General features: G+C 43.5%; 3 protein-coding genes across 3 annotated transcripts; all 3 read right to left on the bottom strand.

The window, feature by feature from the left end:
* BCR41DRAFT_351409 (hypothetical protein) lies at positions 1–5,547 on the bottom strand. Its single transcript, XM_022023799.1, has 3 exons — positions 4,681–5,547; positions 2,575–3,744; positions 1–2,460 (listed from the first exon to the last, which is right to left on the bottom strand). The coding sequence occupies exons 1-3, from the start codon at positions 5,279–5,281 to the stop codon at positions 20–22; spliced, it is 4,212 nt and encodes a 1,403-aa protein (XP_021882722.1). The 5' UTR covers positions 5,282–5,547; the 3' UTR covers positions 1–19.
* A 1,662-nt stretch (positions 5,548–7,209) lies between these two features.
* BCR41DRAFT_421265 (hypothetical protein) lies at positions 7,210–7,973 on the bottom strand (the record flags this gene model as incomplete). Its single annotated transcript, XM_022030004.1, has 1 exon — positions 7,210–7,973. The coding sequence occupies exon 1, from the start codon at positions 7,840–7,842 to the stop codon at positions 7,210–7,212; it is 633 nt and encodes a 210-aa protein (XP_021882721.1). The 5' UTR covers positions 7,843–7,973.
* A 901-nt stretch (positions 7,974–8,874) lies between these two features.
* Positions 8,875–11,697, bottom strand: BCR41DRAFT_351404 (hypothetical protein). The gene is made up of 2 exons (XM_022023798.1): positions 11,233–11,697; positions 8,875–10,586 (listed from the first exon to the last, which is right to left on the bottom strand). The coding sequence occupies exons 1-2, from the start codon at positions 11,570–11,572 to the stop codon at positions 8,902–8,904; spliced, it is 2,025 nt and encodes a 674-aa protein (XP_021882720.1). The 5' UTR covers positions 11,573–11,697; the 3' UTR covers positions 8,875–8,901.
* Between the last annotated feature and the right edge of the window lie 536 nt (positions 11,698–12,233).

The raw sequence follows: 12,233 nt of genomic DNA, 5'->3' as shown, positions 1-12,233 counted from the left end.
CATATAGACGTAGTTGCTTCTAATGATATGCATACATGGATGTACGTTGGTATGACTGAAGAGGCTGCTGATATTGGTGTGAAGATTGATATTGTCGATGAGCTGCCATTCCACTGCTTCTTCCAAGAGTCATGGATCCACTGCTCCCAATACCATGGCCACCATAGCTTGCTATCCCACTACTGCCCCCACTTCCACCAGATGGGATAGACGACGTCCGTCGAATTTGTGAGGGTGATGGCACGATCGACGCGGAGGTTGATGAAGATGGTTGGACCAACATACTGGTGCTTGCACTATTGCTCATGCCACCATAACTACCGCGAGCATTCATTGTGTTGCTTCTGTTCAAGCCGCTAATATTGCTATTGCTGTTGAACACTGCGTTCCCAGATGCCACTCCCAATGATGAATGGCGCATCGGCGCCTCTAGCTTGTACGAATAGCCATCGTCATTCATCAACTGCGATGTTCTAAATCCACTAGAACCTGCACCAGAACCTGCGCCATACCCACCACTGGCGCCACTTATACTCGAACGTGGAGAGACATATACACGAGCATACTCGGAAGATGATGACGACGATGGAATTGGACCGGGTATACCGCCGGCACTACTACGGCTCGGTCCACGAATTCCGGAAGTCATGGGAGTCGGGATTGTGACATTGGATGTAGATGAATAAGGTCCGGAAGTACGCCTCGTAGATGGAATCAGAGTGGATGAAGATCTCCTTAGATTAACTGAGGATTGCACTCCGTCCGTCAATGTTTGGACTCCTCGCGGTCCAGCTCCCATCCCTATTCCTAATCCTGCACCCCCCATGGTCCCTGCAGTGGCTCCTGATCCTATATTGGTGGGTGCATAAAGGCTCGTTCTTTGACTCATAGTTGCTGATCCAGATGAAGCAGATCGAGCATGAAGCGATCCATTATTATTAGCACCATAAGATAATCCCGAACCCATGATTGGGAGTGCTGAAACATATCCTGATGTGGAACCATTGCTCGAATTATTTGACAAACGACGAATTGGCGATGACGTTGGCATGACTACACCTGCGACATTGGAAAGTGACCTTCTTGGTGTATTGCTACCCATGCCAATACCACTATTACCCATACTGCCAGGATTGCTGAATGTGTTGAAAGTACTGGATCGGGCTGTGGACATTGCTGTCAGTGGTGGTGAAATTCTAGGCGCCGGCATCAGGCTATGTCCATCCTTGCTCTGCCTTCTATAATGGTCAGAGGATCTTGTAGACGCAGATACCGGTGGTGAAAATCGCAATGAGCCAGCTCCTGATTTCGTTGTGGACGAGAAATAGTCCCGTGAGGGCGAAAGTGGGCCGTGGCGCGCGTGTTGCTGCTGCTGTTGGTAAGCACCGTTACTATGACCGCCGCTATTGATATTATTGCTAGTACTAGCAGGAAGTCGACTATATCGAATCTGGTAATCTTCGACAGAGTCAGGACTATCTCCATAGTTATTGCTATAGCCACGACCATAGACCTCCTCACGTGCCTGTTGTTGGACTCGTAATCGCTGCTGCTCCTTTTGAAATTCAGGCGATGACCGATGAACTGATGTTGGCTCTCTCATACTTTTGGACTGATATCGGCGTTGTGAAGGTTCATCCAAGTCCTCTTCCCAGTCATGAATACTACGCTCTGTAGTAGGCTGACGACTATGTAGCCCCCGCGGCATGGTAAACTGTTGCTCATCCCTTTCAGAGCGATAATAATCGTCATAATGATCTATTGGACTTGGCAATCTAGTCTCCCTTTGGGATTCCTGATCTGGTGATGAGAGACCACGACGATGTTGCACCGGAAGCATCGAAGGCGGTGAAAATCGAGCACTATTTCTTGTTGCTGCTCCAGGCGGCGTTTGTAGTTTTGACAGAGTCAATGACTGGAACGGCGCAGTCAATTCATCATCCTTGTTATCATCACCTCCGTCTTCTGGAGCGTCCGAATTAGTATATACGCTGCTCAAACCTGTCAAACTAAGTCGCTGAGAGCCTGCACCTGCCTGTCGAAGAGTACGTCCCGATAACGTGCCATAAGGATTAGAAGCAGTCGGAGTTGCAGGGCTCATCATCGATCCCGAACTGCTACTACCAGAGCGACCTAAACGGGTGCCTGACGCACGACCTAAGGACTGTGTTCCTGAAGGCTTCGACACTTCTGTTTCCTCATCCATGAGCTTCCTTGCTCGTTCTGGCTGTGCTACCTCTTGGTGCATCGCATAGTTGTTCAGGCTGGTTAGAGACTCTGGAAGGATATTGACAGACAAGGGTCTGGTGCTTCGGCGAGCTGGAGAAGCATCGGAGTACTGTGGAATCTGTGTTGCTACTGATTCTGGCTTTGGATTCTCTTCAGGGCCTCCCTGGTCCTTTTGCAGCTCCAATCCGTCGTCTTCTCCGTTGCTTTGAATTTTATCCTGATTGAACAAATCTAAAATTACCAGAATCAAAGGATGAACAGTTTATTAGTGGCCAAATCAATAGGAAGTATTGCACCTTCAAAAAAAAAAAAAAAAAAAAAAAAACTGCAGTCAATGAAACCTACCTTGATGTAAAGAGCGTCGTTTGCGCATAGCCAATCCTTGAGAGTTGCCAAGATCTGCTGGTTGTGATCCATCAAATGACCCTTTATGCTCTGATCGTCGAGTAGTACTCAATCCAATATTTTCTTCATCTTTGTCTTCCCCATGATCCATGTTTCGGGCCATGGGTTGAACCATCGAACGGCGCTCCAAAGGTGTCTTTATTGGCTTTGCCTCCTCGACTCGTTCTGAAGGAGGAATTGTGGGATCGAAGGCTAGATGAGGATTTTGGATTGATGAAGACCTGCGGATGCGATCACTGTTGGACTTGTGCTCCTGCTTCTGTTGAGTAGCATAATCTTTGTCCTGTGTCTGCTGCCTCGGCTGCTGAACATCTTGATCACTTTCCTGGCTCTGATCTTGGTGTTGTTGCTGTTCTGAATTCGAGAGAGCGCTCATTATAGTTGATGTTTTTGCAGCAGACATGAGTTTAGGTTTGGTATCTACAGGAGGTGATGTAGCAATAGACGAAATCGGGGAGGAATTTGTGGAATTCGGTATGGAGTGAGTGTTTGTAGGTGAAGATGATATAGAATCTTGCTTGCTCGGAGCAGGTGTCTTGGCAATTGTTGGGAGAGTGTCCATGGACATCTTCGCTAACGAAGTTTTGGCGATATCTTTGTAGTCTGCAAGGCTGAATGAAGGTAATTTTCTTGATCGGATCTTTGGCTCGTTCCAGAGAATTGGAAGCGGTTGTGGCGCAAACTTGTGTGGAGTCTTTATGGGATCTGCCACTTTTAGAGAATCAATAAAGCTCTTAAGAGCACGCTTGTATGCTTCATTACTCTCTTTGCGTTCACCTCCAGCGCCCTCATTGTTGTCCCGAACGTGCTTATAAACATCATCATCTGGCATAGTTGGTGCTGCGATAGTGTGCAAGCCTTGGAGCAAATTCTGGTTCGTGGCGGACTCTAATGGCGGAGGTGGTTGCTGAACGAGTGGTGCTTTGAGTGAGTTCAAGAACTCTTGGCTGAAAATCTCGTTCATTATTGGCTTTTTGGGCATGCTGTCAGGTAATGATGGATTATTAGATGGTGGAGGCCCAAAAGAGTTTTCTGATTGCATCCTGGACTGATCCCTGGCCTCATCCGCATTAAGCTCCTCCTTGAAGAGATCACAGCTCAAGTCAGATTCTATAGCAGGAAGATCCGAGTTAAATAAACATGTAAGTGAGATGTGCAATAGAAATTTGATTAATGATGGTCTCTTGAAATGGCCAAGGGAAAGATTGAAAAAGGATGCTCGTTATTGATAAAAAATAGCTTGGATGAAACCAATTGATATATATTTCCCTTTGCAACTGTAGGCTGTGGAATAGAAAGGGGCGTTTGCCGTCTATTGTGAAGAGCTACTTCTCCTTCTGCTTTTTTTTTTTTTTTTTTTTTTTTTTCCCCTTCATCCAATATGTTGCACTTCCACTTTGACATGTAGAAATTGAGGAGAACACTGGTAGGTGCGCAAAAAAAAAAAAGGGGGGGAAAATGAAGCACCATCGTATCCGAAAAGGCTCTCAGGACATTTGTGGTTCTCCTGAAGAAGTATATGATACTTCAAGGTACATAATTACTGTTCATCTCCTTGGATCAAACAGGTAAAAATGTCACAGCGGAATCGATCCCTGACCCGGGCCATTCTGCTGGTTATCTTTATACAACAGAGCACAAGTGTTTGAATGCTCTGACGCCGCCAGAACGATTTGAGGACATTGGTTTCATAAATTAACCACATCAATGAAGATTAAGAGTTCTATTAAAGTTCTCTTTTTCTACAATGCATTGCGGTTATATCATGGCGAAAAGCGCATCCGACGGAGGCCATCATGTGGAGAAGTTTTTTTTTTTTTTTTTTTTTTTTTTTTGCTTTGTGATCTTTTTTCAGTCATGACTCCCACCCTCACTCGCCTCCCCCCTTTTTTTTTTTTTTTTTTTGCTTTCTTTCTTTCCAAGAATGGGTCATGTTCTGCCTTGCAGTAAAGGTCGTACGAATAGCGTATGAGAGAGTTTGGAGGGGGTATGGGTATGAGTTTGAGAAGTCCTGATGGGATATTTTGATTTTTCTTCGCCACCTACCATCGCCAAGTTTGGCAAAGAGTGAGATACTATCTCCACGACTTAGATTGGCTGAAGCCATCTCTTGAAGGAATAGTAGGTGCTGTTCATCCTTATGCTCTCTGTCATTCAGAAGCATAATTCCATTATGATCTCTTGTATCGTCGACCCAGCTGTTTTGAAGACTACTATCATCATACCCTTCCGATTGCTGATCAGAACCCGAACCGGAACCTGCATATTCATCTTTGAGAGGTGATCCTTGAAATTGTGTTCTTGTACGAGGATGATGAACGGCTGGAGGTGCAAGAAATTGTCGAGATGCTGGATATCCGAGGTTAATGCTATTATTTGCACTGTTATTGAGTGAGGAAAGTCCGGAGGATGGATGGTAGATGCGACTCGATTCGACCGTCGGAGGAACAGACAGTTGACCATCATCCCAGAGAGCTTGCTGTGCCAAAGGGATACCGGAGATAGAATCTGAATAACTATGATTGTAACTTCCACTCAACTCGAAAGAGAAGGAGGATGCTTCTGGAAATGTCTCTGTGATATTCATGGCATCGAAATCAACCACGTCGGGCGTATATGTGAAGGACGACGATAGTGTGTATGCCATTGTCGATAATGATTGATCTTTGGTATCGTTATTGCTGTGGTTTTTTTTGTTTTTACGGTATGAAAATTTTTTTGATTACTACCGTTGGAAAGTTATTGGGAAAGCCTGTGCGAACGGAAAACAAGACAGAACGTGTATTGTCTGCAGGGATGGTGATGATAGGATGAAAAGTGATGATTCCGTGAGATGAAAGTTACGGTAAGAATTGAGGACAGACAATGGACCAGGGAAAGAAACTCTACCCTGGTTTTTTTTTTTTTTTTTTTTTTGTAGAAAAAGAGGGGAGTAAAGTAAAATTGGGTTCTGTATATCTGATCTTATTTTCTTCTTTAAGAGTTCCAAGAAGCTGAAAGGGAATGAGAGGTTGGTAGTGAGGCGGAGGACTATATAACAAAGGGAGTTCAAGACGTGTTTTTTGTTGCAGAATGAGATGAACAAGGCTGAATGAGTTGCTCTTGTGTGCAAGATGTTATACAAGGAAGAAGGAACACAAAGAACACTAAAAAAAATTGGAGCGGGAAAAAAAAAAAATTGGACTATGTGCAAATGAACTTTTTCTTTTGAATCAAACAAATTCTAATGAAGACAATGAAGAAAGAAGAAGAAAAAAAAAGAAAAGGGAATGAGGGTATTGATCTAAAGTTTTGTTGATCGAATGAGTAGAGTTGAGGGAGAGAAAGTGAGTAAAGAAAGTGTAACGGGGAAAAGGAAAAAAAAAAAAAAGAAAAAAAGAGGGGGACACTCTGTGGTTGTGTTTGTGTGTCCAGTCGCACAGTAAAATAATGAGCAAAGGATGGTGACAGATGCTCTTTTTGCCTCTGAAGTCTTGTCACAGAAATCAAAGGGTCCTGCATCAAATACAAAGGCCATGGTGTCTCATGTCCGTCTTCCATGCCCAATGTTTGTTCATAGACTACAGACTATTGTTTGTGGGTTTCAAATGTTTTTTTGATTTCCCACAATTCTCTCCCTCCTGAGGCAACTCTTGTCGATGCTAACCAAAGGAAGCCATGAATAACCATTCCATCATATCGATTGCATTCATTACATCGTTCAACGCAATATTAACGCTCTTTGTGTGCCGTATCCATCTATCCTAGATGGGACTCATAGTGGAATGTATGCCCCAACTGGATCTTAACGGCAACTCTCTGTGTGCGTAATTGATCATATATATCAGTACAAAACAGGACGAACAATAGTTTCCATGGTGATCCCCTCCTTCTCAAGAAATCCTAGGCCAATCTTTATTGTTTCCATGTTGCTTCTGCCTCTAATCATCCTCTCGCCCCCCACAAACTTTTTTCTTTCTTTCGGTGCAATTGCATGACCAATGGGTATTAACCTTAAAACGTGACAAATCCATCTCTCCCTTTTTTTTTTTTTTTTTTTTTTTTTTTTTTGGGTTGGAGTTTTCTCCAAGCAAACTAGTAACTGTAGTCTGTAGTCTAACTTACTTTACTGGTCACGTTGAATGTCATGCAAAGCTCTCATAGATCTTCTCGCTCTCATTCTTTTTTACATCTCTTTACATATAAAAAGAGCATTCGCCCAAACGTAAGATTGACATCGTCGCATATACATGCGATATTACATTTATATGTGTATTTATGCACATGTATGTATTTCATGTAACCACAGCAAAGTCTAATGAATGGTATATACATGGACACAGCCTATGAAGCCTATGATGAACAACTGCATGCCCTTGGTTGTGCCTAGACTGAGAAGACAATGCACCAAAATGAACTTTGACATTTCTGAATTTATTCTTACTTCTCAGGAACAATTAAAAAGCAAAAGGAGAGGGACCCTTTTCTCTTTTTATTATTATAATTATTATTATTATTACTATTAACATTGATCATTTATCATCTATTGTCCTATTTTTTCTATTTTTTTTTTTTTTTTTCTCTTTCTCCTTTTGTTTAAAGGGCTGCAGCAAGAGCTGCAATTAGACCTACAAAGCCCAAAGCGATCGAGCTTTGCACCAACTTATTGGCATTGCTGGGTTGGTTTGTAGGAGCAATCATGGAGGATGTGTGGCTCGCACCATCTCCACGGCTACTAGTATGCATCATCGAAGTGGTTGAAGTACGCTGCTGGATAGTGCTACTAACACTAGCACTGGCACTGGCACTGGCACTGCTCATCGCGGACGTGATCGAAGTTACTGGTGCAGGTGGCACCGCGTCACTTGGTCGAGGTCCCACATAAATGGTTCCAACCGTATTGTTCTTGGCACAGTTGGCTCCAATGCCATCCTTGTAGTTCACCACCCCCTGAACCGGGAACGTACGTTGATAAGGCTGGCCTGCTGTCTTTCGTCCCGAATTGAATCCTCCAGACTTTGCGGTACATGACTGAGGCCCTGGAATGGTCTCCACAATCGCATGATCTCCGCCATCATCCAAAGGCCAGCGAACCGTGTCTCCGGGTGAGATATCCAGGATCGAGGGCGAAAACTTGCCATCGTCAATCTTCACATCCCAAGTCTTGGCTGCCAATGCTGGTGCAACAAGAAGTGCAAGTGTTGTAAAGGTCGTGATCTCGAAACGCATTATGACCGCTTTGTTAGTTAGCTTGTTGGTTTGTTTGTTTGCGTTTTGGGTTTTAGTTTTGTTTGAATGTTTAGATAAAAAAAAAAAAATAGAAGCTTGTAAAAGTGCTGTGTCAGGTCAGGAGTTAGAGAATCTTTAAGCAAGTAAGAAGACAAGAAAAAAAAAAATGAAAAGAAAAAAAAAAAAGCGAGAAAGAGAGAAAGACCTAGTCTTTATAAACACACTTTCATCAATGTCTTTTTCATTTGCCTTTCATAGGCTAGAGGTTCTAATCAAGCCGGAGAACAGGTGAATACGTAAACTATTCTGTGCGAACCTGAACATTAAAAACCCATCAAGGGAAACCCAACCAATGACGACAAAAAGGTTTTACATACTACACATGTTGCGAGCAGAGTTTTTTTTTTTTTTGCTGTTGGATATTGAATAGAACGATAATACGATAGGACGTCAATCGCCAATTGCTTTTTTTGTATGTTTCGCCTGCAGTCTGGTTTGATTCCAACGTTTTTTTTTTTTTATTTTTATTTTTATTTTTTTATCATAGTTAGCCCATATCAAGAGGACCTTTCTCGACTTTCCAACGCAGAACGCAACGGAAGGGAGATACGGTGGAATCGATTCCACGTTGCCCTAAAATGAAGGTGGATGAAATACTTATCTTGGTCTCTAAAATTATTGCATCATCTCTAATTTATCCGTTTCCTCTCTCCTTTTTTCATGATCATTTCAATTCGGCACAGCAGATTGTAACAGGTTTGATAAAAAAAAAAAAACCTCTTGGTGTAAAAAATATACGCGTTTGTAAACATTTTGAACATTTTGATCAAAACTATTATTAACTATTATTTTTCTCTCTTTCGAGTAACCTTTGCCCAGGCGAAAAAAATTTATTTGTTGGTTTTTTTGAGAGTTACACATGTTGGGCTTCCCTCAATTCATCATGTCTACTTTGTCGGCAAACATACCAGTCTCATTTTCTTTTTTTTTTTTTCCTCGATCAATCGAATATACTCCTATCCTTTCTTCATCTTCTTGTTTTTTTTTTTTTTTTTTTTTTTAAGCAGTCTTCTCGGCCTCAGCCTCATGGGCCTTAAGAACAGAGATAGCCTCCTCAATCTTGGCATCCAAAGCCTCATTGTCCTCCAAAAGATGCAAGAGCTCGCCATTGTCCATCTCAAGCAACATGCCAGTGATCTTGCCAGCATAGTCGGGCTGACGGGCGGCAATCTTGGGGTACAGGTGCTCACCAACCATTTGCTTCTGCTGATCGGGATCGGCAGCAGCCAAAGCAGCAGCAGTCAAAACATTGGCTTCGGTAGCGGGTGCAGCGGCAGCAGAGCCGTTAGCAGCACGGCCTTGACCAGCGTTGCGAGTATAACCACCACGGCCCGCACCGGGGACGCCACGAGGAGCACCAGCGGGTCCTTGTGAAGGGATGGGGCGACCGGGCTGACCGGCTGCGCCTCCACGCTGAGATTGAGCACGGGGACCCTGACCGCGGGGGCGGCCCTGGCCCATGGGTGGGAAACCCTGGCCCATTGGGTAACCAGGCATGGGGGCACCGGGATGCATCTGAGGCTGGCCAGGGTTAACCCAGCGAGGACGGGGAACCATTCCGGCCTGTCCGGGGTAGACCATGCCACGACCACCCTGTGGAGGGAAGCCACCAGGGCCGGGGTAGTAGAGCTGAGGGGGGTAGATACCGCCGGGCATCTGACCAGGGATCTGTTGCATGCGAAGCTGGTTGCGCTGAGCCATCTGGGCCTCAAGCTGAGACTTGCGAACTTCCTTACGCTGAGCGAGGGCGACATAAATGGGCTTGGAGCCGATCATGCGTCCGTTCATCTCAGTAACGGCCTTGGTTGCCTCATCAGGAGAAGAGAAGCAGACGAAACCAAAGCCCTTGGAAGGTCCCTTCACGACTTCGTCTCCATCGGCAGAAAGTTTCTCATCACGCATGACCTTCGCGGAGGTAATGGTACCATAAACAAGGAACTCCTGACGGAGTCTCTCATCATCAATATCGTCATCCAAGTTCTTGACATACAAGTTGACACCCTGGTACTTGCTGAGCTTCTCGAGCTTTTGTTGTTCGTACTGCTTCTTAAGCTCCTCCTCACGCTCTCCCTTCTTCTGAGCACGAGTGACGAACAGCTTCTTGTCCTTGTAATCAGTATCGTGAAGCTCATCAACAGCACGTTTAGCATCCTCGTGATTCTCAAAGTTGATGAACCCGAAGCCCTTGGAGCGGCCATTTTCGTCAGTTGAAATAACGCAGGAGGTGACGGGACCGAACTTTGTGAACATGGCCTCAACCTCATCCTGAGTAATTTCGGGATCCAAGTTCTTAATGTAAACATTGGTGAAGTTGGCCTTCATCTCCTCAACCTTGGACTGACGCTCCTTCTTGGCAATGTGATGTCCGACATAGACCTTCTTATCATTCAACAACATGCCGTTGACGTGCTTGATAGCGTTCTCAGCAGCCTCATGAGTCTCGTAGTGAACGAAACCGTAACCCTTGGACTGACCATCTTCAGTGGCGACCTTGCAAGACAAGATGTTTCCAAAAGCAGAGAAGGTATCATGAAGGGCCTTGTTATCAATAGTGGCGTCCAAGTTCTTGATGAAGATATTGCCAGTACCAGTCTTACGGAGAGCAGGGTCACGCTGAGACCACATGATACGGCAAGGACGATTCTTGATCAATGTATAGTTCAAGGTTTCCAAAGCACGCTCACCTATCAATAACAATTTTTGACAAACAGTGTTAATCATCAAAGACTTCTCCCATAGGTGCGTTTTGATGAAAGACGATAGTTGAATTTGCTCGTCTTTGCTCATACTAAAATCGCCTGACCCTCCAATGGCGACAACGGTATCAGAAACCAAATTTTCGCTATCCTGACTAATGATACCCAAAATATCGGATAGCGTTTCCATATCTGAGCTGGCGTGATATTGCCTTCTTTGACATTATCCGTCCTCTGAAAAGAGCTGGTAGGCTACAATCGGGTTCTTTATAGCAATTTTTTTTTTTTTTTTTTTTTTTTTTTTTGCAAAAAGCCAAAAATTATGAGTCAAATTCACTCCGTTTAGAATATTTCTTGGCTGTTGCTGCAATTTTTTTTTTTTTGAGAGCCGGAAAATCTTTTTCAGATCTAAGAAAAAGATCTTTCTTGTTCCTCCATTGATTCGGATCTAATCGCAAGATTGTTGTTGTTCCTGACTGAGCTGATTGATCTTGTCCGAATTGATGATCGATCTCTCCATGATCTCTTTTGATTATTGTCGACATCACATCATCCATAAAAGTAAAAATAAAAAAATAAAAATAAAAGTTGTTGATGTTTGATGCAGGTAATAATAGTACAAATAGAGACATACCATCAGCAACGTTGTGGAAGTTAACGTAGGCATAACCAAGGGAACGTCTGGTGACAGCATCGCGGCAGACACGGATGGAGGCAACAGGTCCAACAGAGTTGAACATCTCGAACAACATGGCCTCGTTGACAGAAGGATCAAGCTCTCCGATGTAGAGAGATGCTGAAGCAGTTGGGGCAGCAGCAGGAACAGGGGCGAAATGAGCAGCAGCCTGGGCCTGAGCAGCAGCGATCTGCTGTTGTTGCTCCAAGCTGAGATGGTTGGCAGCAACAGGGGCAGCTGAAGTGGCAGCAGGGGCAGCAGCGGCCTGGACGTCAACGTTAGCAACAGGAGAGGACATTGTTCGACGAAGTGTAAAAAAGGGTTTTTTTAAAGATTTTTTTATATATTTTTTTGAGTAAAGGCCTGGTGAGTTCAATTAAGAATCCTAGGTCTTTCTTTTTTTTAGTTTTTTTTTTTTTTTTTTGTCTTTTTTAATGCGCTGGGCAACGGCGATCAAAAAAGAGAAGATGAAAAAAAAGGGAGTTTTGTGATGGAAGGAGGAAAAGAGAAAGAAGCAGCTAAAGACGCAAGCAGACTGAAATAGAAAAAAGAACAAAAAAAAACAACAACAATTAGAAACACGGTCACGGCAGCAGACTTTTTTTTTTTTTTAATTTTTTTTTATTTCCGCTTTCTTTATTTCAGAGTTTGCTTCAGGACACCTTGTTATTCTGCGCGCACAGTTCGAAGCCAAGTTTCGACTAGTCGCAAAAAGGAGGAATCTGAAGATAAAAAACTAAACAGGGAGACAAGACTTTTACAAAATAAAAAAAAAAACACTAACATGTATATCACTGATAACTGATAAGAGCTACTAAAAAGGTAAAATAGGGATTTGATAAAAAACAGCAAAAAAAAAAAAAAATGAAAAATAATAATAATAATAATAAAAATAATAAAAAAGGGCGTTTCCCTCAATTGAAAAACCAAGCATTCGAAAAGAAGGGTTGGTTTTGCGG

The sequence above is a fragment of the Lobosporangium transversale genome (assembly GCF_002105155.1).
Source record: "Lobosporangium transversale strain NRRL 3116 chromosome Unknown BCR41scaffold_13, whole genome shotgun sequence".
In the NCBI taxonomy this organism is placed as follows: domain Eukaryota; kingdom Fungi; phylum Mortierellomycota; class Mortierellomycetes; order Mortierellales; family Mortierellaceae; genus Lobosporangium; species Lobosporangium transversale.
This window is presented reverse-complemented; position numbering and strand designations above follow the sequence as displayed.

Excerpts from the sequence above, each read along its gene's own strand:
- BCR41DRAFT_351409 (XM_022023799.1), bottom strand. The coding sequence starts at position 5,281 with ATGGCATACACACTATCGTCGTCCTTCACATATACGCCCGACGTGGTT. Across the intron at positions 3,745-4,680 it reads CTTTGCCAAACTTGGCGATG|AATCTGACTTGAGCTGTGAT; the intron begins GTAGGTGGCGAA and ends TTCCTGCTATAG. Across the intron at positions 2,461-2,574 it reads ACGACGCTCTTTACATCAAG|ATTTGTTCAATCAGGATAAA; the intron begins GTAGGTTTCATT and ends TGGTAATTTTAG.
- BCR41DRAFT_351404 (XM_022023798.1), bottom strand. The coding sequence starts at position 11,572 with ATGTCCTCTCCTGTTGCTAACGTTGACGTCCAGGCCGCTGCTGCCCCT. Across the intron at positions 10,587-11,232 it reads CTTCCACAACGTTGCTGATG|GTGAGCGTGCTTTGGAAACC; the intron begins GTATGTCTCTAT and ends TGTTATTGATAG.